The sequence below is a fragment of the Salmo salar genome, chromosome ssa11, assembly GCF_905237065.1.
Source record: "Salmo salar chromosome ssa11, Ssal_v3.1, whole genome shotgun sequence".
Lineage (NCBI taxonomy): Eukaryota > Metazoa > Chordata > Actinopteri > Salmoniformes > Salmonidae > Salmo > Salmo salar.
The window spans coordinates 93,763,886-93,791,642 of record NC_059452.1 but is presented as its reverse complement, the minus strand read 5'-3'; the positions used below and the strand labels follow the sequence as shown (position 1 = coordinate 93,791,642).

The window sequence follows — 27,757 nt, the reverse complement described above, 5'->3', positions numbered from 1 at the left end:
AACCGGTGCCCCCACACATTGACTCTATACCGATACCCCCTGTATATAGTCTTGCTATTGTTATTTTACTGCTGCTCTTTAATTATTTACTTTTATTTCTTATTTTTTAGGTATTTTTCTTAAAACTGTATTGTTGGTTATGGGCTTGTAAGTAAGCATTTCACTTTAAGGTCTACACCTGTTGTATTTGGCACGTGAAAAATACAAATGTATTTTATTTTCATTTTGACCAGTTCTTTTAGAGGACAAGGTCTCATAAAGAGCTTGCGTTAGATAAATGTCACAGGACCATGTGTGTCACCAGAGTGGGGGCCTGAGTCCTGACATCCAAAAAGCTTCCCTTTACTCTTAAACAGCCCTCTCCTTTGTGGCTTTGAGGACAACACTGTAATTCAGCAATATTGAGGAAATATTCATTATTCATAGCTTTCTAATTGTGTTTTGTTTTTACATGGGGAGCAGGACATTTGAGGAGGGTGGAGGAAGTGACTCCATAGATTTGGAGGATATACAACACATTCCAGATAGATTCCTTTCCTATATTCTCCATTTTGATGTTGGTTTGGTTTCACTTTAACATTACAATGCCACAGGTATCTGCCAAAATAATGGAAATACTTGAGTAAATGAGGAATACAAAGTTTATTGAAAGCAGGTGATTCCACACAGGTATGGTTCCCGAGTTAATTAAGCAATTAACATCCCATCATGCTTAGGGTCATGTAAACAAATTCTGGGCAGGCCATTATTTTGTCTACCATGGCTATAGGATGACAATGCCCCCATCCACAGGGCACGAGTGTATCAGTCACCAGATCTCAACCCAATTGAACACTAATGGGAGATTCTGGAGCAGCACCTGAAACAGTGTTTTCCACCACCATCAACAAAAAAACAAATTATGGAATTTCTCGTGGAAGAATGGTGTTGCATCCCTCCAACAGAGTTCCAGACACTTGTAGACTCTACTATGCCAAGGTGCACTGAAGCTGTTCTGGCCCAACGCCCAATTAAGACACTTTATGTTGATGTATCCTTTATTTTGGCAGTTACCTGTACATCAATCTACCCATTGCAACAACTCCACACTATCTCTACATAGAACCTTCAAGTACAACACTCTTTCATGAGGAACACTAATTAGGGCCCCCTGGGAAACACTGGGAAACACTCACCAAAACTTTGGTTCCTACCCTGTCACTACCAGTGTTGTTTGTATTGGGTATCTATGCTAGAGCAACAGGAAACATCTGAATGAAACACACCATTTCCTCCTTCTGCTTTAATGATTTGTATTTCTCGCCCAATATTTTTTTTTTAAATTATAGCATCCAATGATATGAAAAGGGAACAAATTTGAAAGATTTACCGGACATTTTCATACTTCACCCGCTGTTTTAGGGGAAAAAAACATGCAAAGACAAGTAGACAAACATCAGAACTGTAAATTTTTACACAAATACATGCATTCGTTTTTATTCACAAAACCAGTCCAATTTTCTAAATGAATACAAACATCGCTGTTGTTTTTAAAAGATGTAGCTACCAGCAACATAATTTAAAAAAATTAACAAATAAAAAATACAAATAAATTCATGTTTCAGTGCGTTCAAATGGGTAGACTCAGAACAAGTGCCTCCTAGTGATGTCGCCCTCTGTCCTCCTCATGCCAGACACAGTCGCTAGGGCCATAGGAACGTAAGGCTGCCAGTTTCACTAAATAAAAAGCTTGGAAATACAGGCGAGGAAAACACGGTTGGTTGGTTGGTTGGTTGGTTGGTTGGTTGGGGAGATTCCAGTGAGTTCTCTGGAGGTTAGGATCATCCTGCTAAAGAGTCCCCTAGACTTCTGCCCCATAGGATGAGAGTTGCTTTTTCATTTGAATCAGAAATCTGGATTTTTACATTTTGAAACATTTCCTTTTTCTTTTAAAAGACAACCATTGATCCGTTTCAAACTATATTCTTGCAACAATATAAATCATAAAATAGACAAGGGTTTAGATAAGAACAATGGTGCTAAATTACAATAGTGCCTGCCATTAGCCACTAGTTTTAAAATATAGCCATAAATGTACATTCTCTACACAAGTACTGTATCTTTCCACATGTGAACAACATTAACACCAAACACAGACATGTGTTGATTGTCCACACTCAGTCAGTCATTTCTGTTTAGCAATGAACAGTTCCATGTCTGAGCGACAGAAAAGACCTGCTGGAAACAGGACAAAATGTACCAAAATGGGAACATAGAAAAGGGAATGAATGAAAGTTGCCATAGATTATTTTCTTTATATTTAATTTTTGGTTCAAGGAATAATTAGGTGCATCCATTACTCAGTTGATTATTTTGTATCATTCCTGTTTCGTAATTTTTTTTTATATCTTTTTATTTGTTGTAAGTTTTCTTGTCAGCCAGTGTCCATGCCCGATACAATCGAAGCGAGAGTTGGCATTGCACTTGATCGCAGAGCTTTGGGTTTGTGTAGGTAAGGGTTAGAGTGGAGGGTCAGAGTCTTACTGGAACCACCGAAATGCTGCTCCTGTAGGAAGCATCACCTTCTTAGAGAAAAAAAAAGACAAAGGGAGAGAAGAGAGAAGGAGCGGGTTAGTGGACGCAGCTTGGAGAAGATAACACATCCCTAGACCCATCCTAAACTGCTACATCTGCAGTTTCTCTCTCTCTCTCTCTCCCTCTCTCTCCCTCTCTCTCCCTCTCTCTCCCTGGACATTTTTTTCCGCCAGTCTAATTATTGAATAGATTCAGACAACAACATGCTCATCAAATCTCCACATCAAACACATTAACAGACACCATCACCCTCCCTCCCTGCCCACTCTCTCTCTCTCTCTCTCTCTCTCTCTCTCTCTCTCTCTCTCTCTCTCTCTCTCATGGAAATCACTGCATCCCACACAGACATATCCCCCGCCATCCCGTACCCTCCCCTCCTCCCTCACCTCGCTCTGGCCGTCAACAGCCATGGCCATGGCCCTGGCTCCACGCGAAACCTGATATGGCACATTTATTATTTAGTCACCACGCAGTCACGTCCATCTCCCATGACACCACAGCGCTCTCACTGGTGACACTGCTCTCTCTGTTCCTCCCTCACTCTTCTCTCAGAGTGGGATCTCTAGCTCTGATTGCATTGCACTAGGCAGGGCAGGCACCAAAGCAATGCAGCTGCAGGGGTTGAGTGGTCGCCTGCCAGTCATAAGATAGAGGACCGCTGGGGCTCAAGCTCGGCTCAGACCTCGGAGCTGCAGCACGGCTGGCGTTCTGAGAAGCACAACTCTACTGCAGCACAAAATCTCACATGTTAGCTAGCACTGCCTGGAGCCAGTCAGAGGCAGCTCGAAAAACACTCATACACCCACGCAAACACACTCACTTCCTCACACACACTTACACACACACCTACATACACGGAAATACATAAAATAGCACAAGAACAATATACTTATCACACTGATAAACCACAAAGCTGATGCTACAGCTAGCTTTGTGGTTTATTAGTCGATGTCAATGTAGTAACTTAAAATAAATCACAGACTACACAAAACAATTCAGAATACGGGGAAAATAGTATTGGAAAAATAAAAGGAGAGTCGCACACTCTAAGACCTCAGATACAATCATTTTATAACCTACATTTCGACACTCAAGCTGTCTTCATCAGGGTATAGAAAGAGAGAGGGCGAGGAGGAAGACAGAAAGAGAAAGGGGGAGGAGAGAAAGAGAGAGGCGAGAAAGAGAGAGGGGGAGGAGAGAAAGGAGGAGGACAGAAAGAGAGAAGGGGAGGACAAGGAGAGAAATAAAATAGTATTTAACATAATCAACTTTTCTCTTCTGTCATATCATTTTCACTTTGGAATATTCACAACACTAAAAAAGCAAGGAGGTCAAGCTGGTGCAAGGGCCATAAGCACCTCACTAATGACCTTTCACCTATGACACTCAGGCACCTAGACGCTAAGCTCAATACCCTTTTCATTGTGAACTCACCAATGACTTATTAAAGGAAAAACAATCTGAGCCAACACCTGTGACCTCCATTCTGCATAAACATGATTGTTTGTCATGTCTGGCTAAGGGGGAAGGGGCTCCCAAGGTCACGATCCTTTCCAGGCGTCCATTTCAATGTCCAGCATCTCAATCTCTGTTTATTGATTTTACTATGAACATGTTGCTGTTACGTTCCTCAATGGACACTGCATTTAGCCTACACTTCCCCAACCCAGGGGCCTGCTAGCCTTGCTCTAGCACGGTTAGCAGAACATTTCATACTCCGAAATGTGGCTCCAGTATCTAATTTGCTATCTTATTTGTTCTGACATAGTGTGACTCTGTTAGGGACAGCTGATCCAGGACCAGCCCATAGGGGAACATTCTCTTTAGAGCAGAGCATTAGGCTAAATACTCCCATCAATCACTTCCCATTGGACAGCCCCAGGTCCACTGGTAACAAGAACCCTTTCACCTGTGACTGTGATGTCAACTCGCCCCTCCCATCTCATAGGTTGGCTAAGAGAGTTAATAACTCCACTGCTGCTGTCTGTCTGTCTGTCTGTCTGTATGTCTGTGTCTGTATTTCTGTATGTCTGTCTGACTGTACTTGTCTGTCCTACTCCTACTAGTTTCTGTGTCGGCCTGGCAACATGCCTACTGATCAGTGTGTCTCTGTGTCAGTCTGCATGACAGTGTGTCTCTGTGTCAGTCTGCATGCCTGTGTGTGTCTGTGTCAGTCTGCATGCCTGTGTGTCTCTGTCAGTCTGCATGCCTGTGTGTCTCTGTGTCAGTCTGCATGCCTGTGTGACTCTGTGTCAGTCTGCATGCCTGTGTGTGTCTGTGTCAGTCTGCATGCCTGTGTGACTCTGTGTCAGTCTACATGTCTGTGTGTCTCTGTGTCAGTCTGCATGTCTGTGTGAGGGGGTAACAACACTCAGTGAAAGCTCTTTGGCTCAGTGTCTGCATGCCTCAAACTGGCCATGTCATGTCACCACACATTTAATACCTGTAGTGGGTCGGCTGGATCTGTCCTCTGACCATGATGCATCAACACAGACGGAACAGACAGACAGACGGAACAGACAGACGGACAGAACGGACAGAACAGACAGACAGACAGACGGACAGACGGACAGACGGACAGACGGACAGACGGACAGAACAGACGGACAGACGGACAGACGGACAGACGGACAGACAGACAGAAAGGACAGACAGACAGACAGACAGACAGACAGACAGACAGACAGACAGACAGACAGACAGACAGACAGACAGACAGACAGACAGAACAGGTTTTAACAAATAAACTAACACATATCCAGCAGACCAATCAGCAGACCAGAGTACAGAAACACACTAGCATTAAAAGAAACACATAACCAAACAAATATAAACTCATGTTGACATAAAACCAAAACTTCTCTCTCTCACCGACAAAGCAAACACCAACCGTGAGACTGAGACTAGTGGTGAAAACTCAGACATGCAGCAGAAAGGAAGTGTATCTCGTGGGCTTTATTTATTTCCATTCAAACGTAGCATTCCAAAAATAAATCCAGACATCTTGGGCCAGCGAGGTGTGAAGAGGCAAAAGCCCCGGCACGCTAAGGCCCCGGCACGCTAAGGCCCCGTCACGCTAAGGCCCCGGCACGCTAAGGCCCCGGCACGCTAAGGCCCCGGCACGCTAAGGCCCCGGCACGCTAAGGCCTCGTCACGCTAAGGCCCCGGCACGCTAAGGCCTCGGCACGCTAAGGCCCCGGCACGCTAAGGCCCCGTCACGCTAAGGCCCCGTCACGCTAAGGCCTCCGCATGCTAAGACCTCGCCAGGCTATTGCTTGGCACTTCAACACCTCGACACTCTTAACGCCTCGGCACACTAAGGCCTTGGCACGTTAAAGCCTCGGCACACTAAGGCCTCTGCACGCTAAGGCCTCGGCACGCTAACGCTTGGCACTAAACGGCTCGGCACGTTAAAGCCTCGGCACACTAAGGCCTCAGCACGCTAAGGCCTCAGCACGCTAAGGCCCCGGCAGGCTAACGTTTGGCACTCTAACTCCTCGGCACTCTTACGCCTCGGCACGCTAAGGCCTCGGCATGCTAAGGCCTTGGCACGCTAAGGCCCCGGCACGCTAAGGCCCCGGCACGCTAAGGCCTCGGCACGCTAAGGCCTCGGCACGCTAAGGCCTCGGCACGCTAAGGCCCCGGCAGTCTAAGGCCTTGGCACGCTAAGGCCCCGGCACGCTAAGGCCTCGGCACGCTAAGGCCCCGGCAGTCTAAGGCCTTGGCACGCTAAGGCCCCGGCACGCTAAGGCCTCGGCACGCTAACGTTTGGCACTCTAACGCCTCGACACTCTAACGCCTCGGCACTCTAAGGCCCCGGCACGCTAAGGCCTCGGCACGCTAACGTTTGGCACTCTAACGCCTCGACACTCTAACGCCTCGGCACTCTAAGGCCCCGGCACGCTAAGGCCCCGTCACGCTAAGGCCTCCGCATGCTAAGACCTCACCAGGCTATTGCTTGGCACTTCAACACCTCGGCACTCTTAACGCCTCGGCACACTAAGGCCTTGGCACGTTAAAGCCTCGGCACACTAAGGCCTCTGCACGCTAAGGCCTCGGCACGCTAACGCTTGGCACTAAACGGCTCGGCACGTTAAAGCCTCGGCACACTAAGGCCTCAGCACGCTAAGGCCTCAGCACGCTAAGGCCCCGGCAGGCTAACATTTGGCACTCTAACTCCTCGGCACTCTTACGCCTCGGCACGCTAAGGCCCCGGCAGGCTAACGTTTGGCACTCTAACGCCTCGACACTCTAAGGCCCCGGCACTCTAAGGCCCCGGCACGCTAAGGCCCCGGCACGCTAAGGCCTCGACACGCCACCTCCCCTTACTCTGTTTTTATGGCCATCTTTAGGCTGCCATGAGGTTTCCATGGAAACCATCATCAAAGCACAGAGCCGCCGGCCTCTCTCCCTATTCTCACATAAACACACCACATCGGACCGCATCAACTTCAAATAATGTACGCTAACAATATACACTAACAATAAAAAGACTAACAATTACAAATGTGTCATAAAGGAATCATAAATATGTTATCAAAAGGATTGATTAAAAACAACAATTTTTTTCCCTGATTTTGGGCGTCTGAAGAGGTTAAAACAAACCAAGCATCAAAATACTGAATCACATGACACATCTTTACAACACACACGCACACACTATAAGCACTATGGCTAAGTGATCTCCATCCATTAGCATCCCTGTTAGACAGTGGACTGCGTGCACGTGAGATGTGACTCTCTGGGGCTGTTTCTAGACCCCAGCTCAAGCTAACAGCAGATGACAGACTGTGGTATGCTGCTTACGAGCCGGATCGGATGACCATGGTCCTCCATTTTGTCCCAGGTGCTGCCCAGGTGCCCCTGAACATGTCCTAACCTCAGTGACCAGGAGGGTTGAGGGGGGATGGGCAATATGTTTAACCATTTCATAATGCCCCAGTTAACAGAACATAAAACAGAGTAACTTAGATAATGCTATCTGTACTGTTTACAGTGTGGTAATACTTGATAGGGAAATATGGATTCATAGTACAAGCAATGTTATTTTCTGTAGAGCCTGAAAGAACACCCTCCATCGGCAATATGAATGGCAGTCCTCTCAGACAAGCGCCAATAAATGATCAACGTGAACACATAAATCTGTAAGATCAATGTAGGATACATGGGCATATATCAGATGTGTTATTGTACACAATATGTCTTCTGTCATTATTCTCACCTTTGACCTGGTGTTATGACATCACTCTGACTGACTGACTGCAAGACTATTCTCTGACCTCTTGGCCTGTTGCTCAAGGCTGACCCTGACACAGAACAGTTCCAGCCAGGATTGGTCTGCTAGTGCAGATGAGGCACACCATTGACTCAATCTGAAGAAGTCAACAGTTCATTTGAAGATAAACTATTCCAAAACGTAAATGCTAAACAGATTATTATTACATCAAGTCCCGCGCTATGGCCATAATGTTGGTGTGTGACAAAACATAACAACGACAAACAATCTGATTCCATTAGCTGCGTACAATTCTAAAAACTATGTGACATCGATCAATTAGAAACTGAGATTAGTTTGTGTGATTCTTTCTTTTGGTTTGGGAGAACAAATGCAGACATTAACTTCATAGTAAAGGCTGCAGTCATTGTTGTTGATCTGATGCCGTGAACGACTGACTGGTGGTCACTGCTACCATGTGAACAACAGCAGCATACTGTCAATCAATAACATACAATAAGTCCTATTACCAACACACATTCACAAGCATCTGAGTACATCAGCGAACCCTTTCAGAGTAAGGTAGGAATGTTGACAGTGAAATCATAAGAGTTGACATTTAAAAATGGAATCCTGTCTTGATTACAAAAGTCACAACTAGCTAACATGCGGGTCAAGCCTTGATTAATCTGTTGTTGCACGTCTGCTTGGAGCGCAACTCTTTACGACCAGATTACACAAACTGATCACCCTCTGTCTCATGAACGTGAGTGTTGTAGCATTGCATAGTACATACAGCCATAGGGGATATTCCGGATGTATTCTACAGACTGTATTTTGGCCAAAATAGTCATTATCACAAGAAAGAATTTAAAATGTGTGATAATTAATTTGTGAACATGCGGACATTGTTAGAAAGCACACTTGTCATGATCTGGACAGCATTGTCTACTAGCATAGCTCATATAATATATGTCTGCATCCTTACAGGAAGAACAGGATGCTAAAAGACAGAAGACGGCAGAGCCTAATCATATCAACCTTGTATTTACATCTTAAAAAGCAACAATAAATGAATCTGACCATTTTTTATGTGACGGTCGCGTCCTCTGTATAATTAATGGAGATCAGTTGCTTTACTCATCTTATTAACGGTAATTCATCATTGCATAAAGTCATCATGACAATTGAGGGTCATATAAATCACCTGATAACATGCCATGGCAATATACCAAAATATTGTCATGGATGTTATGTCATTTTGTCATTGCGTGTTTATGACATCTTTATACAGTACTGGCTTTAATTGTCAAATTAAGTGGTTTAAAAACAGAATGTAATATGCCACATGAACTTTACAGAGGAAAAGAGTCCTGTGCTACTGAGGTGACCCAAAAGACAAGTTTGGAGGCCATTTAGCCAAACGGGCGTGCCACAGGAGAAAGGGAGAGGGAGAGAGGGGGGCGCCTGTACCACAATGACACCTGGTGCTGCAGATGACAGCCCCATGGCCAGATGGACCATGTCACACACATACACACACACATTCTGCCACAGCCATCAAATACCCACAAGCACACACAATTACACTATATATACAAATGTATGTGGACACCCCTTCAAATTAGTGGATTCGGCTATTTCAGCCACACCCGTTGCTGACCGGTGTATAAAATCGAGCACACAGCCATGCAATCTCTATAGACAAACATTAGCAGTAGAATGCCCATACTGAAGAGCTCAGATGCCACCTTTCCAACAAGTCAGTTCATCAGATTTCTGCCCTGCTAGAGCTGCCCCGGTCAACTGTAAGTGTTGTTATTGTGAAATGGAAACGTCTAGGAGCAACAACGGCTCAGCCGTGAAGTGGTAGGCCACACAAGCTCACAGAACGGGACCGCAAAGTGCTGAAGAGCGTAGTGCGTAAAAATCGCCTGTCCTCAGTTCCATTACTCACTAGGAGTTCCAAACTGCCTCTGGAAGTAACGTCAGCACAAGAACTGTTTCCATGGCCAAGCAGCCGCACAGAAGCCTAAGATCACCATGCGCAATGCCAAGCATCGGCTAGAGTGGTGTAAAGCTCACCGCTATTGGACTCTGGAGCAGTGGAAACCTATTCTCTGGAGTGATAAATCACGCTTCACCATCTGGCACTCAGACAGACAAATCTGGGTTTGGCGGATGCCAGGAGAACACTACCTGCCCCAATGCATAATGCCAACTGTAAAGTTTGGGGGAGGAGGAATAATGGTCTGAGGCAGTTTTTCATGGTTTGGGCTAGACCCCTTAGTTCCAGTGAAGCCTCCAGTATTTATGCTGCAGTAGTTTATGTGTCGGGGGGCTAGGGTCAGTCTGTTACATCTGGAGTATTTCTCTTGTCTTATCCGGTGTCCTGTGTGAATTTAAATATGCTCTCTCTAATTCTCTCTTTCTGTCTTTCTCTCGGAGGACCTGAGCCCTAGGACCATGCCTCAGGACTACCTGGCATGATGACTCCTTGCTGTCCCCAGTCCACCTGGCCGTGCTGCTGCTCCAGTTTCAACTGTTCTGCCTGCGGCTATGGAACCCTGACCTGTTCACCGGACGTGCTTGTTGCACCCTCGACAACTACTATGATTATTATTATTTGACCATGCTGGTCATTTATGAACATTTTAACATCTTGACCATGTTCTGTTATAATATCCACCCGGCACAGCCAGAAGAGGACTGGCCACCCCTCATAGCCTGGTTCCTCTCTAGGTTTCTTACTAGGTTTTGCCTTTCTAGGGAGTTTTTCCTAGGGAATTTTTCCTAGCCACCGTGCTTCTTTCACCTGCATTGCTTGCTGTTTGGGGTTTTAGGCTGGGTTTCTGTACAGCACTTTGAGATATCAGCTGATGTACAAAGGGCTATATAAATAGATTTGATTTGATTTGAAGGGAAATCTTAACGCTACAGAATACAATGACATTATAGACGATTCAGTGCTTTCAACTTCGTGGAAACAGTTTCAGCATGACAATGCCCCAGTGCACAAAGTGAGGTCCATACAGAAATGGTTTGTTGAGATCGGTGTGGAAGAACTTGATTGGCTTGCACAGAGCCCTCACCTCAACCCATCAAACATCTTTGGGATGAATTGGAACGCCAACTGCGAGTCAGGCCTAATCGCCCAACATCAGTGCCCGATCTCTATAATGCTCTTGTGGCTGAATAGAAGAAAGTCCCCGCAGCAATGTTCCAACATCTAGTGGAAACCTTCCCAGAAGAGTTGAGGCTGTTATAGCAGCAAAGGGGGGACAAACTGTATATTAATGCTCATGATTTTAGAAGGAGATGTTCGACGAGCAGGTGTCCACATACTTTTGGTCATGTAGTGTATGTTCTACCACACACATAATACCCATGAAAAACATATACACACAAACAGTATCACGCACTGCCACACTCAAACACACACTGTCAAACACACACCTACAAATACACAAACTCTCAAAATCCTAAATAGCCCATCGACATTCTCTGTCACATCTCTCTCTATTTCTATCTCCTCGTTCCTACTCGTGCATACCCACAAGGCAATACTCATTTTGCAACATATGCACACAATCTCACACACACACACATTTGTGTGAACTGCTAAACACGCAATGACCCCCAATTAAGAAAGTCTTTCCATCTGTTTTGTGAGGGGGTAAAATGAGAGCTGTGTATCATGGGTATGGACAAGGGGATGTTCATTCAGGGCGTGCGCTGCACTGCGGAGGACAGACTAAAGAGACCCCATGGTGCATTTCTACTCCTCCCCCTCCCCACCACCTGTCATTCCCTTGCCCAGCCAAAGCACTGCCCTACCAAAAAGCCCCTCCACACCCCTCTACTTAACCCTTCACTTTGGAGCTATATCCACACTGTGCAAAGAAATCAGAAAAGTGCCACACTCCATACATACACGTATAAAGTTTAATGGTTAATGTACATTCCAAACACTCTTTCCAACCCTATGCCCCATCCTGCCTGACCCCTCTGTATCCCTCTGTGACCCTATGTGTCCCTCTGTGATCTTCTGTCCTTCTTTGTCCCTCTGTGACACTCTGAATCCCTCTGTGACCCTATGTGTCCCTCTGTGAGCTTCTGTCCTTCTTTGTCCCTCTGTGACACTCTGAATCCCTCTGTGACCCTATGTGTCCCTCTGTGACCTTCTGTCCTTCTTTGTCCCTCTGTGACACTCTGAATCCCTCTGTGACCCTATGTGTCCCTCTGTGACCCTATGTGTACCTCTGTGACCCTACGTGTCCCTCTGTGACCCTATGTGTCCCTCTGTGACCCTCTGTGACCCTCTGTATCCCTCTGTGACCTTCTGTGTCCCTCTTTGTCCCTCTGTGACCCTCTCTCTATGACATCTCCAGCTCTGTCTCCTCACTGAACTCTTACCTCCAGAGTGGCAGATGGTTTCTTTTTCAGCTCATCACATTTGCGGAACTTGCAGATCTGGTGGCCCGTTTTGCGGTTCCGGCAGCTGCTGCACGTCTCGCAGTTAATTCGCCGACGGCAGGGCTGGCACATGCCGCAGCGTTTCCGCTTCTTTTTGCCGGAGTTGATGGCGGAGGCCAGCTCGCTCTGCGCCGGGTACTCAGCCAGGCCGGCCATGTGCAGAGCGCTGTCGGCCAGGAACACGCCGGCCGGTGTCATGATAAACAGTCCCGGATTGAACGGGAAGCCGCCTCCCACACCGTACGGGAAGTCTGCAATACCGCCAATGGAGTCCGCAGCAGACGCACCATCCAAGTCGTTTGCCCCTGAGATTGAATCGCTACCCCCCATCCCCATCCCCATGCCCCCCGGCAGCAGCATGTGCTCCATCCCAGCCCTCTTTAACAGCACCGCCGCCTGGGCAAAGTGCAGCAGGCCGTTCTGTCCTTCCAGGACCTGCTCCAGGGTCCGGTCCAGCTTGGCTGCCGCCAGCGCTGAGACAGTGGGCTGGGGCTGTGGGGGTGGCTGGGGCTTGGCCGGGTGGCTCTTGGCCTCTCCATTGTGGTGTGCGTGTCCATTAGTGTTGGTGGGGCAGGCGGCTGTGTACTGGGAGAGGGTGCGAGACCTCTTAAGGCTCTTACTCAGGGGCTCACTGATGATGCCACTGCGGTTCCTGCGCTCGATGACAGGGACATCCTCACTGCAGCTGCTTCGCTCTAGGGCCTCGGCTGTCCGGTCTCGGCTTCCCTCCGACCGTCCGCTAGACATGTTCCAGTACGTGCAGGGCTGGGGGGGCGGGCGGGAGGGGGAGCCGAGAGGTTCTCACAGTCTGTTCTGAGCCCAGGTGAGGTGGCGCCTCCCCACTGTGGACGAATCGGACAGGCAGGCCTTAGAGCCCTTGTGCTCTGTCTAAACTTCAGCCCTCATCCACATCCTTCCACTGTCAACCTACAAACTGGCACAGGGAGAGAGAAGGGTCCTTCAATAACAGGCTCAGTGTTGGACCTAGACAGCATCTTAGTAAACAACAGACTCCGTTACATAAGACAGCTACTCTGCCATTCCTTTATGTTACCTGTTTATTAGATTGAACACAGCTAAAAAGCCAATGAGGCAGCTCCGTTTGATAGTATGTATCCCAAACATCTCATAACCACTAATAGCCAGGAAAGATGAGTCCACTTACACAACTTAAAGTTCATCAAGCCCCCCAGCTACAATACACAATAAGACAAATAAGAATATTCAGAACATAGCAAAACATGAAAATACTAAATGACAGTGACAGGAGAGAAAAGGCACTTCTATGTATTCTACTCCCAATTTGACCGATGTACAATACTAAATCCCACCCTTTAGGGATAGGTTGAATGTAGCTATTGTATTTCCCAGAAGAAAACCAAGAGAAGCTGGCCTGTGGATGGTCACACTTTCCATCAAAGGGATTTGAAACAATCATTCCCACACGCTACACACAGACAAAATTAAAATCCATTTCACATGAATTAAGACTTCAGACCATGAACAATCCCCATTTTGACATCACTATCTCCTAATAACAGAAACTTAGTCTTAGTGGTGGTGAATCTGCTGGTAAGGGCCACACCTCTTGGTTTTAAAGGATATACGGAAATCAAATCAAATCATAATAATTAAGCAGATGTTATTGAGGGTGTAGTCGGAATGCTTGTGTTCCTAGCTCCAACAGTGCAATAGTACAGAACAATTCACAACAATACACACATATCTAAAAATATATGTTAAACATTTATTTAACTTATTAGGCGTTGACCTATTTTGCATAATATATTCACTTGTATATTCAGATATTTGAAGAAAAAACACAAAAACAGCCATACACAAAGATATATATATTTTTTAAACACACAGGTTGACCACTTACAACACAGTAAGTACATTGGTTATTATTCTTGATTACATCATCAACCCTCCAACCACAAAACATATAGAAGATTGTAATGTAGTATTTATATAACTCATCATCATTATGACTTGTGGATGCCCTACATTTCTGTCCGATTAGCTATATTCACATGTAATGGCATAGCCTATGATAATCAATAATGTTGTACTCAAAAAGAAAATATGCACAGATACACTACATGGCCAAAAGTATATGGACACCTGCTCGTCGAACATCTCATTCCAAAATCATGAGCTATAACAGCCTCCACTCTTCTAGGAAGCCAATTCATCCTAAAGGCATTTGATGGGGTTGAGGTCAGGGCTCTGTGCAGGCCAATCAAGTTCTTCCACACCGATCTCGACAAATCATTGAATCGTCTAGAATGTAATTCTATGGTGTAGCATTAAGATTTCCCTTCACTGGAGCTAAGGGACTTAGATCGAACCATGAAAAACAACCCCAGACCATTATTCCTTTACAATTGGCACTATGCATTCGGGCAGGTAGCATTCTCCTGGCATCTGCCAAATCCAGATATGTCCGTCGGACTGCCAGATGGTGAAGCGTGATTCATCCCTCCAAAGAACGTTTCCACTGCTCCAGAGTCAAATGTCAAGGTTTACAACACTCCAGCCAAAGCTTGGCATTTTGCATGGTGATCTTAAGCTTGTGTGCAGCTGCTCCGCCATCGAAACCCATTTCATGATGTTCCCGACGAAAAGTTATTGTGCTGAAGTTGTTTCCAGAGGCAGTTTGGAACTCACTGAGCTCTTCAGTATGGGCCATTCTACTGCCAATATTTGTCTATGGAGATGGCATGGCTATGTGCTCGATTTTATACACCTGTCAGGAACGGGTGTGGCTAAAATAACCGAATCTACAAATTTGAATGTAGTGCAGTGTCATAGAAGGTATGATTGGTTGATATTTCATCTCCTAAGTGAAAAGTGTGCCCCCTTTCTGATTTTCTCTGTTTTTGCATATATTTTTTTTGTGAATGTTATCAGATCTTCAACCAAAACCTAATATTAGATAAAGGGAACCTGAGTTTTCAAATAATAAAAAAATATACAGCTGAAGTCGAAGGTTTACATACACCTTAGCCAACTACATTTAAACTCAGTTTTTCACAAAAATTCCCTGTCTTATGTCAGTTAGGATCACCACTTTATTTTAAGAATGTGAAATGTCAGAATAATAGTAGAGAGAATAATTTATTTCAGCTTTTATTTATTTCATCACATTCCCAGTGGATCAGAAGTTTACATACACTCAATTAGTATTTGGTAACATTGCCTTTAAATTGTTTAACTTGGGTCAAATGTTTCGGGTAGCCTTCCACAAGCTTCCCACAATAAGTTGGGTGAATTTTGGCCCATTCCCCCTGACAGAGCTGGTGAAACTGAGTCAGGTTTGTAGGCATCCTTGCTCGCACATGATTATTCAGTTCTGCTCACAAATTTTCTAAAGGATTGAGGTCAGGGCTTTGTGATGGCCACTCCAGTACCTTGACTTTGTTGTCCTTAAGCCATTTTGCCACAACTTCGGAAGTATGCTTGAGGTCATTGTCCATTTGGAAGACTTTGCAACCAAGCTTAAACTTCCTGACTGATGTCTTGAGATGTTGCTTCAATGTATTTACATCATTTCCCTCCCTCATGATGCCATCTATTTTGTGAAGTGCACCAGTCGCTCCTGCAGCAAAGCACCCCCACAACATGATGCTGCCACCCCCGTGCTTCACGGTTGGGATGGTGTTCTTCGGCTTGCAAGCCTCCCCTTTTTCCTCCAAACATAACGATGGTCATTATGGTCTAACAGTTCTATTTTTGTTTCATCAGACCAGAGGATATTTCTCCAAAAACTACAATCTTTGTTCCCATGTGTAACAGTGTAGGTTCCGTCCCTCTCTTCGCCCCAACCCGGGCTCGAACCAGGGACCCTTGCACACATCAACAACTGACACCCCATGAAGCATCGTTACCCATCGCGCCACAAAAGCCACGGCCCTTGCAACGCAAGGGGAAACCCTACTTCAAGTCTCAGAGCGAGTGACGTCACTGATTGAAATGCTATTAGCGTGCACCACCGCTAACTAACTAGCCATTTCACATCGGTTACACTCACCCCCCCTTTGACCTCCTCCTTTTTCCGCAGCAACCAATGATCCGGGTCAACAGCATCAATGTAACAGTGTAGGTTCCGTCCCTCTCTTCGCCCCAACCCGGGCTCGAACCAGGGACCCTTGCACACATCAACAACTGACACCCACCGAAGCATCGTTACCCATCGCAAGGGGAAACCCTACTTCAAGTCTCAGAGCGAGTGACGTCACTGATTGAAATGCTATTAGCGCGCACCACCGCTAACTAACTAGCCATTTCACATCGGTTACACATGTGCAGTTGCAAACCGTAGTCTGGCTTTTTTATTGCAGTTTTGGATCAGTGGCTTCTTCCTTGCTGAGCGGCCTTTCAGGTTATGTCGATATAGGACTCATTTTACTGTGGATATAGATAATTTTGTACCTGTTTCCTCCAGCACCTTCACAAGGTCCTTTGCTGTTATTCTGGGATTGATTTGCACTTTTCGCACCAAAGTACGTTCATCTCTAGGAGACAGAACACGTCTCCTTCCTGAGCGGTATGACGGCTGCGTGGTCCCATGGTGTTTATACTTGCGTACTATTGTTTGTACAGATGAATGTGGTACCTTCAGGCGTTTGGAAATTGCTCCCAAGGATGAACCAGACTTGTGGCGGTCTACAACTTTTTTCTGAGGTCTTGGCTGATTTCTTTAGATTTTCCCATGATGTCAAGCAAAGAGGCACTGAGTTTGAAGCTAGGCCTTGAAATACATCCACAGGTACACCTCCAATTGACTCAAATGATGTCAATTAGCCTATCAGAAGCTTCTAAAGCCATGACATCATTTTCTGGAATTTTCCAAGCTGTTTAAAGGCACAGTCAACTTAGTGTATGTAAACTTCTGACCCATTGAAATTGTGATACAGTGAATTATAAGTGAAATAATTTGTCTGTAAACAATTGTTGGAAAAATTACTTGTGTCATGCACAAAGTAGATGTCCTAACTGACTTGCCTAAACTATAGTTTGTTAACAAGAAATTTGTGGAGTGGTTGAAAAACAAGTTTTAATGACTCCAACCTATGTGTATGTAAACTTCCCACTTCAAGTGTATTCTTATTTTATGTATTTAATTAACAAAGATATGCAACATGCAGTTCACCTGTGTGAAAAAGTAATTGCCCCCTTACACTCAATAACTGGTTGTGCCACATTTAGCTGCAATTACTCCAACCAAACGATCCTGCTTGTTTCAGGGGCATTGGGTGTTCCGTAACTTTATTTATGAAATAAATGAAATAAGTATGTAATTGTTGTATTATTTGTTCACTTAGGTTCCCTTTATCTCATATTAGGTTTTGGTTGAAGATCTCATAACATTCAGTATCAAAAATGTGACTCTTTTCAGGAATCTAGACATGTCGCGCGTCACTACTTCACAGGAGCGGAATTTGAACGTAACATTTATTTCTTTATCAAAATGTGTTTTTTGGCAAAAATGCCTTCTGGAACATGTGAACTTTCATGTGCCTTAATATCAAACTTGTATGCCATCTGTAAATACGAATAAAATTGTTAAATTACGAGCCTAGTTTGTTTAGCCATGGAAAAGGGCAGGAACCTCCCCGCTAGCCATGATTGGCTGAGATAATGGATGGGCTGGACATGCAGAGAGGTGAGTTCGATTGGTCTGCCATGTAGCACGCTTCTGTCTATAACATGAGCTGCTCAGTATGTGTATGTAATCCTTTCTAACATGGCTTTTTTGAAAGATATTACGAAGAACTGCAAAGTGTTGCTAATGCTCTCCACGTTCTGGAGGACCGAGTTTTGAAATCAGTGGAATGCCCGGTGGAAGCAAAATATGATAACTAAGGAGATGGAGAAAATTCTGGCATTTGATTGCAAATATGCGGAGGGAGTCGAAAAGAGATCACACTGAAGGCTGTTGTATAAAACACTGTTCTCCGGATTAAATCTTCAGGCTAAGGGCAACCATGGCATCCGTGAACAAGAGGAAGAAGCGTTCATCCATGTATACGGGTAAGAGAGTCTAGCTAGCTACATTTTCAGATATTATAGGTTTCTCATTTTGTCAGAAAGTGGTTTTTATTGCAAGTTAAAGTGTACTGTTAGCTAGCTAGCTAATGTTAGCTGGCTGGCTGGCTGGCTCGCTAGCTAACGTTACGTGTATGATCTGTGTCAAAATATTATTCGTTTCTCAGATCCATTTGTATTGCTAGTTATAGCCTAATGTTAGCTAGCTAACTAACACTGAACCTAGTTGGTTAGCTTTAGCTACCTGTATATTCATGAAGGGTGGTAACGTTATGAGTTGTGATTATGGTTCATTGTTAGCTAGCTTTCTAGCTACATGTATAAACAAAAGACCTACTGTATCCTGTGCATGTGACAAAAAAAACGTGGATTTTATTTGATATAGTGTGTATTTACCAGAGACGGTAATGTGAAGGGCAACATGACCTGCACCAAAGTCAAATTACGATATAACGTTAGGCCAATGAGACAGTGTCCAAGTTCCAAAATTCTCCGGTAGAATGCCCTGCTTTTATTTCGTCACACTCACAACCGTAACCTACTTTCTGTAATTAGCTCGCCATTAACTTGTATATAATGATCTTCTTGTGAGTTTATTTTCCTGTAATAATGAAAACAAATTAGCTAAAGTGAAGACATTGTCAGCTATATGATATGGTCATTACTTGAACTGGCTAGCCAGCTAACTTAACGTTAGCTAGCTAGCTAACAATCTAGAAACAAACCAAAACATTGTTTAGAAAGTTGCTTTTAGTTGCCTGGTTTGCTAGATTGACATATACTAAATTCCTTTTTAAACGGATGGGTTTGTTGGTGTTAAAATACACCAGTTCTGCTATTTTGGACCACCATGCTGCTGATGTCATGCAGCCTGTCGTTTTTGTGTCTATACTTTTAAATAACCACAATGACAACTTTGATGTCAGACCACAATAGAATGTTCAAGATATCACTGCGACAATTGTATACGACATGTCGATAGACGTAGTATAAACCAGCCTTTAGTCTTGAAATCTTTGGTTGTTTAGTATCCTACCGTACCCACTCTGTTTAGCACATGGCCTCAAATGTGATTCCTTAACCTGTTAGGGCTAGGGGGCAGTATTTGCACGGCTGGATAAAAAAAATGTACCCGATTTAATCTGGTTACTAATCCTACCCAGTAACTAGAATATGCATATACTTATTATATATGGATAGAAAACACTCTAAAGTTTCTAAAACTGTTTGAATGGTGTCTGTGAGTATAACAGAACTCATTTGGCAGGCAAAACCCTGAGACATTTTCTGACAGGAAGTGGATACCTGATGTGTTGTATTACCTTTAAACCTATGCCATTGAAAAACACAGGGGCTGAGGAATATTTTGGCACTTCCTATTGCTTCCACTAGATGTCACCAGCCTTTACAAAGTGTTTTGAGTCTTCTGGAGGGAGATCTGACCGAACAAGAGCCATGGAACGATGATGGCCCATTAGACACCTGGCGCGAGTTCATGTTGGGTACCCTCGTTCCAATACGTTATAAAAGAGTATGCATTCGTCCACCTTGAATATTATTCATGTTCTGGTTAAAAAAGGCCCTAATGATTTATGCTATACAACGTTTGACATGTTTGAACGAACGTAAAGATATATTTTTCCCCTCGTTCATGAAGTGAAGTCCGGCGGGTTTAGATCATGTGCTAACAAGACGGAGATTTTTGGACATAAATGATGAGCTTTTTTGAACAAAACTACATTCGTTATGGACCTGTGATACCTGGAAGTGACATCTGATGAAGAGAATCAAAGGTAATGCATTATTTACATAGTATTTTCGATTTTAGATCTCCCCAACATGACGACTAGTCTGTATCGCAACGCGTATTTTTCTGGGCGCAGTGCTCAGATTATTGCAAAGTGTGATTTCCCAGTAAGGTTATTTTTAAATCTGGCAAGTTGATTGCGTTCAAGAGATGTAAATCTATAATTCTTTAAATGACAATATAATATTTTACCAATGTTTTCTCATTTTAATTATTTAATTTGTGATGCTGATTTCACTGCCGGTTATTGGAGGGAAACGATTTCCTCAACATCAATGCCATAGTAAAACGCTGTTTTTGGATATAAATATGAACTTGATAGAACTAAAAATGCATGCATTGTCTAACATAATGTCCTAGGAGTGTCATCTGATGGAGATTGTAAAAGGTTAGTGCATCATTTTAGCTGGTTTTATGGTTTTGGTGACCCTGTCTTTGAATTGACAAAACATTACACACAACTCTTGTAAATGTACTGTCCTAACATACTCTAAATTTATGCTTTCGCCGTAAAACCTTTTTGAAATCGTAAAACGTGGTTAGATTAAGGAGATGTTTATCTTTCAAAGGGTGTAAAATAGTTGTATGTTTGAAAAATTTGAATTTTGACATTTATTTGGATTCAAATTTGCCGCTCTTGAAATGCACCTGCTGTTGATGGAGTGCACCACGGGGGGGACGCCTGCGTCCCACCTAGCCCATAGAGGTTAACCTGTTAGGGCTAGGGGGCAGTATTGACACGGCCGGATAAAAAACGTACCGGATTTAATCTGGTTACTACTCCTGCCCAGTAACTAGAATATGCATATAATTATTGGCTTTGGATAGAAAACACCCTAAAGTTTCTAAAACTGTTTGAATGGTGTCTGTGAGTATAACAGAACTCAAATGGCAGGCCAAAACCTGAGAAGATTCCATGCAGGAAGTGGCCTGTCTGACAAGTTGTGTTTCATCTTGGCTCTTTTTATTGAAGACTGAGGATCTTTGCTCTAACGTGACACTTCCTACGGCTCCCATAGGCTCTCAGAGCCCGGGAAAAAGCTGAACGATATCGAGGCAGCCTCTGCCTGAAACACATTATCGCTTTTGGCAAGTGGCCGATCAGAGTACTATGGGCTTAGGCGCGTGCCCGAGTCGACCGAATGCTTTATTTTCTTTCGTCTGTTTACCTAAACGCAGATTCCCGGTCGGAATATTATCGCTTTTTATGAGAAAAATGGCATAAAAATTGATTTTAAACAGCGGTTGACATGCTTCGAAGTACGGTAATGGAATATTTAGAATTTTTTGGTCACGAATTGCGCCATGCTCGTCACCCTTATTTACCCTTTCGGATAGTGTCTTGAACGCATACGAACAAAACGCCGCTGTTTGGATATAACTATGGATTATTTTGAACCAAACCAACATTTGTTATTGAAGTAGAAGTCCTGGGAGTGCATTCTGACGAAGACAGCAAAGGTAATAACATTTTTCTTATAGTAAATCTGACTTTGGTGAGTGCTAAATTTGCTGGGTGTCTAAATAGCTAGCCCTGTGATGCCGGGCTATCTACTGAGAATATTGCAAAATGTGCTTTCACCGAAAAGCTATTTTAAAATCGGACATATCGAGTGCATAGAGGAGTTCTGTATCGATAATTCTTAAAATAATTGTTATGCTTTTTGTGAACGTTTATCGTGAGTAATTTAGTAAATTCACCGGCAGTGTTCGGTGGGAATGCTAGTCACATGCTAATGTAAAAAGCTGGTTTTTGATATAAATATGAACTTGATTGAACAAAACATGCATGTATTGTATAACATAATGTCCTAGGGTTGTCATCTGATGAAAATCAAAGGTTAGTGCTGCATTTAGCTGTGGTTTGGGTTTATGTGACATTATATGCTAGCTTGAAAAATGGGTGTCTGATTATTTCTGGCTGGGTACTCTGCTGACATAATCTAATGTTTTGCTTTCGTTGTAAAGCCTTTTTGAAATCGGACAGTGTGGTTAGATTAACGAGAGTCTTGTCTTTAAAATGGTGTAAAATAGTCATATGTTTGAAAAATTGAAGTTTTTGCATTTTTTAGGTTTTTGAATAACGCGCCACGGGATTACACTGGCTGTTACGTAGGTGGGACGATTTGGTGCCACCTACCCTAGAGAGGTTAAAGAGATGGGTGGGGCTAAGGCTGAAGAGGGTGTGAACCATGCTGAATGGGTGTAGCCAAAAAAGAGCTCTCCAGTAGGTACACCAAAAAATTCAAGGGCCATTTTTTTCAAAAGTGGTGTTACAAGTTTATCAACTTTCAAAACAGAATTACTTTCCCAACTTCCTCAACTGTAGTGTATGATATACCATTTTCTAGCTCTAAGTTTCTATTTTTATCCAATGTGAAAAACACTTTCAAATGTTGCTACATAAGACCGAATCGAGCAGGTCGGTCACAAATATGCAAAAGTAGAGAAAATTAGAAAGGGGGCAAATACTTTTTCACAGCACTATATGTTTATGTCTCCTTCCTTGAAGATTTTTTGCCAGAAGTTCACTGTTCTAGACTCTGCCTATTATACATTTCCCTGACAGTGTGGTGCGTCTCAATTGGTAGAGCATGGAGCTTGCAACACACCGGTTGTGGGTTCATTTCCTATTGGGGACCAGTATAGAAAAAAAGTATGAAAAATGTATGCACTCACTACTGTAAGCCACTCTAGATAAGAGCATCTGCTAAATGACTAAAATGTAAATGTGACTAAACATAATTGATCACGTCTATAAATACAACTAGATATCAGCACTTACTGTAGTGTTGGTTGGCTCTTTTAAATGTTCCTTGACAGTCCCTCTGCGGAAATATGCTGTTATTCACTATGAGCCCATTTAATGTCCACAATCCAATTGAAAAATTACACACTTATTGGGTGGGTATTTTTTCCATTCATAAATTAAAATGGACTGAGATGAATTTGACTCCAATGCTTTATTCAGAGTGTGTACTGAATAAACTGAAACATCCCAATGGCCAGCCTCCTATGAAGACACTATCCTACTATTCCACTGACCTGTCCCCACTCACAAACAAGCACCTCCCTGAGAAAAGCTGAAGAAATGGCCGGGCCAGTCCTTATATGGGAAACAAAGGGAAGGGGTGGGAGAGAGCATTGGGGGGGGTGCAGCATGTGGAAATTGGAAGGCCAGAATTAGTGGGAGGTAAAGCTTCAAAGGCAGGAGCACAGCCCCCGCATTCTCACCAGCTCAGGGGTCCGTGGCGCCAACGGACCCCTGAGCCAGCCCCTCAGCCCCTCAGCTCCTCACTCTCCTGCTTCGAGTCTGAACAGGGCTCTGCTCTATCTCGCTCACACTGCTGCAGGGCCACCCGCCTGCTACACTGACATATACAGTATGTCTGTGTGTCTCTTTCTTCCTGGTGTCCTAGTCTCACTCCATCAAACTCAGAGTGTCTCTCTGTCTGACCCATATCCCTCACACTCTCTCCATCTCCATCAGACATGAACATGTCATTCATAGTCTATCTTTTCCCACCATCTCAGTCCCTCTTTCACAGTCTACCATTCCTCTTCCAATGTCAATGACTCTATAACAGCCTACATCCCTCCTCCATGTCATTCACAGTCTCTCCCTTCATGTTTTCACCCTCTCTTAATATCACTCTCACTCTGTTCCTCCTCCATGTCATTTACATGCTCCCTATGCATTTAAATGCCAGCGGTCTAACGCACTGCATCTCAGTGTTAGAGGCGTCACTACAGACCCTGGTTCGATCCCGGGCTGTATCCCAACCGGCTGTGATCGGGAGTCCCATAGGGCCCGGGAGTCCCAATTGGCCAAGCATTGTCCGGGTTAGGGGAGGGTTTAGCCGTCATTGTAAAATAAGAATTTGTTCTTAACTGACTTTCCTAGTTAAATAAAGGTTCAATAAAATGTTTAAAATAATATCTTCCAAGCCCCTAGACTGAACTTCACAGTCTCTCTTCTATGTCACTCAACAGTCCCCCCAGTTTCTGTAACCAATCACTGTATTCTCTCTGAATAGAATTATCCCAAATTCTGCTACTGCTAAGATGATGATGATAATGATGATGATAATGATGATGATTAGAAAAATAAAGAATGATTGCATAATGAGGAACAGGCTGGTTATATTACTGGGAAAAGGTTATGTGTATCCATTGTTATATGATAAAAAGAAATGCACCAATGTCTTACATATTAAAGAAATACAGTGTTGTTTGTGTAGACATTGTTGTTGTTTACATCTTCCTCAATGACGTCATTAGCATCATGCCAGTAGCAGCCTAAGGATCTATAAAGGCTATCTATACTTTCTGCAGTTATGACTTCTACCACAGCTCCTTTTGTATCACCCAACTAGTCTACTTCTCCTGGTAGCATCACAAATAGGACTGCCACTATCAAACATAATAACACTTTCCCACTATGCTTTCACCGAAGCACCTACTCTCCCCCCTTATATAGGTCTACTCTACATTGATTACGTCAGTGGGAGCTGCTGGAGACATGGCTCGTGCTTCCTCCCTGGAGCTCAGCGCGCGGCGGTAATTGGCCCCTCTCGGCTGAATAACCATCCCGAACAGTCTGACCATACAGACTCCCCAAGGCCAACGAGAAGGGGTACTGTATGGAATCTATAAGCATAATGGACATACCCACTAAAATAATTCAAACATCTTTGGAATATTCAAGTTAAAAAAAAGTCACACTCAAGTTATGATATAGGCCTATGACTAATTTAGATGTTTAGAACATATCATAATATTCTTCCAAATATTTTTGTATTCATAAATTATTAATTAGGCCTATAAAAAAATGCCTGACTGTAAATATATGCGAGTTTCAAAAGTAGGCTAGATAATACTGTCAATATGGCACTTTTCAAATACTGTATGTATTCATAAATAAATAGACCCAGTCATGTCTGTCATCAATCGTGAAACCAAAACATCTGACAACAAGCCAAAAAGTTTAATATTTTATGGGACGTTGCCAGATAGCTCGGCTATAGGCTACTTATTAGTTCAGGTAATGCAGAGCCAAATGCAACACTTCGCTCCAGACCGCGGTCACGCAGACACTCACACATATCTTCCTAGCCCCCTCTCTCAACCACCCCCTCCCTGCTCTGACTCACACACGAGCAGTCACGCACTCACGTCACACTCACTCACTCACAGACACACACACAGTCACATTTGTGCACGAGACCCATTGAAGTTTATAAGGAACAGAATTAAATATCCCACAACCTGCTGCGCCGTTCTGTTTCTTTTCCATTCCCGAGTTAAAATAGTCAAAATTGTATGCATGCCACTGTGTGTTAAATCGTGACTAATTTACAAGAACATGAAGCCCATACGAGCGCCACTGCCGGTGGCGGATTGCGGCAGTACCAGGGGGTCGCGATAAATCCCGGCTTGCAACTGCTATGTCACGGGGACATCGCGCGCAGGAGACTGGCTGGTCGTCGCATGCGGAACAATGAAGAACAAACATGTTCCTCTACAATAAAATCACTCTGAGAACAACTGGCATACTGTTCTTAGGATAAGTATAGGCTATGCACGAACTAAATCATAAACAAATTAAACAATATTGCTCTTTTTCATCCATTAGGCATTTTCACAAAAACATTTGTTGATGATTAAAGAGAACACTGCAGAAAACAAAGTTCAGTTTCGATTTATCTCCAGGTAAAGAGATGCCTCATCACCACCTGTCATTAAAAGCATAACATTCATAAACATAATCAAGATCCAATGCAAAGTGCCATAATTTCAATGGAAAACATTTAAGTGGAGCGTCAAGTTTCTTGGAGCGCACGTCATTAACAGATGATTCACACTTTCAATTTTCACCCCTAAAAATCTTTGAATGAAAGAACCGCTCTCCACAATATCTACAAACATTTTCTGCATTGACAACATTATCCGAGGAAAATTAGCAAATGAGAATGGCAGAGCAGAATGACCATTATGGACATTCTAACCCAAAAACAGCGTGTGCATCATTTCACATGCGTCTGAGAGCCGAGAATCCTAATTGTATCTAATATTAAAGCACAAAAATACCTTTTGTCTAGACTCAATGATCTGAAACCACGGTCTCTGCGGTGCCAGCGTATGGTCTGCACCAGCACGTTTGAGGGTATAGATAGAAGAACCATTCTCCCATTCCCCTAGTTAACTTGATCGTTAGGAAGATGACATCCCAACTTTCAGCAGACTTCGACAAAGTATGATCCCCCCTCCCTCCCTCTTATGTAGCCTATCTGCATATTTGCAAACACGGGCCCTTTTTTATTCGCACCTACCAAACCAGAACGAAGAGGAGGGGAGGGCTCCCACTGTCCAAGCGGACCGTCTCCAAGCCTACCGTAGAGATTGATGTAAAAAAAAAAAAAGAAAGACAACCTTACACTAAACCAACTGAATTAATATACTCCTAGCCTGTATAGAACAAGAGAGAAATAGAATAATACATTATTGTAAAACGTACTTTCTCGGAAGCTGAGCGTGCGGGCTCTCCAACCTTTCGATTCTCGCAATCCCACCTCTACATCCCCGCTCGCGGAGAAGAACATGCAAACACATTTCATAGATTTTTGGAGCTTCGCGGAAAAACCGAACTGGATTTTTCAGCGTAGAGACAGCTAGGCTAATAATATATCGCCAAAACCTTTTAAAATATAGAGATGTATTTCCCTCCTCGACGCTTTTAGGTTCTCGACTTTGAATATTCAAGGGTCGCGTGATGAAGAACATGTTTGTTATTAAAGCTTTACATGAGTATGCCTCTGAGATGCATTTTACTAGCTGTTGTGTAATCAGTGCATATGCACAATATGATTTTCTCTCTGTATGAGCGCAAGTTGATATTTCGTCATACCACTTTAAGACTAAACTTTCCTTCAACACATTCATGTTTACAGATAACTTTAACAGTGCAATCCAAAAATATGGAAACATACCCAAATGTGAATATTGAACATGTTGAAAGCTAATATTTTTCGTGGGCTACAGTAGGCCAATTATTTGATTTTCATTGATGAACATAGACTAAGCCTACATTGGTGTGACTAACATACACTACATTTACATTTTTACATTTATGTCATTTAGCAGACGCTCTTATCCAGAGCGACTTACAAATTGGTGCATTCACCTTATGATATCCAGTGGACAACCACTTTACAATAGTACATCTATATCTTTTTTTGGGGGGGGGGATTACTTTATCCTATCCCAGGTATTCCTTAAAGAGGTGGGGTTTCAGGTGTCTCCGGAAGGTGGTGATTGACTCCGCTGTCCTAGCGTCGTGAGGGAGCTTGTTCCACCATTGGGGTGCCAGAGCAGCGAACAGTTTTGACTGGGCTGAGCGGGAACTGTGCTTCCTCAGAGGTAGGGGGGCCAGCAGGCCAGAGGTGGATGAACGCAGTGCCCTTGTTTGGGTGTAGGGACTGATCAGAGCCTGAAGGTACGGAGGTGCCATTCCCCTCACAGCTCCGTAGGCAAGCACCATGGTCTTGTAGCAGATGCGAGCTTCAACTGGAAGCCAGTAGAGTGTGCGGAGGAGCGGGGTGACGTGAGAGAACTTGGGAAGGTTGAACACCAGA

General features: G+C 43.8%; 1 protein-coding gene across 7 annotated transcripts; it reads right to left on the bottom strand.

Moving 5' to 3' along the window:
* Positions 1–1,267: 1,267 nt before the first annotated feature.
* On the bottom strand, positions 1,268–26,892 carry cxxc5a (CXXC finger protein 5a). Of its 7 annotated transcripts, none has more exons than XM_045690097.1 (4): positions 26,641–26,764; positions 26,214–26,513; positions 12,206–13,199; positions 1,268–2,564 (listed from the first exon to the last, which is right to left on the bottom strand). In XM_045690097.1, the coding sequence occupies exons 3-4, from the start codon at positions 13,010–13,012 to the stop codon at positions 2,520–2,522; spliced, it is 852 nt and encodes a 283-aa protein (XP_045546053.1). In that variant the 5' UTR covers positions 13,013–13,199; positions 26,214–26,513; positions 26,641–26,764; the 3' UTR covers positions 1,268–2,519. The 7 variants fall into 7 exon arrangements, with proteins under 7 accessions (XP_045546053.1, XP_013984857.1, XP_013984854.1 ...); XM_014129382.2 differs by having other exon boundaries at positions 26,456–26,513; XM_014129379.2 differs by lacking the exon at positions 26,214–26,513 and having other exon boundaries at positions 26,641–26,892.
* Between the last annotated feature and the right edge of the window lie 865 nt (positions 26,893–27,757).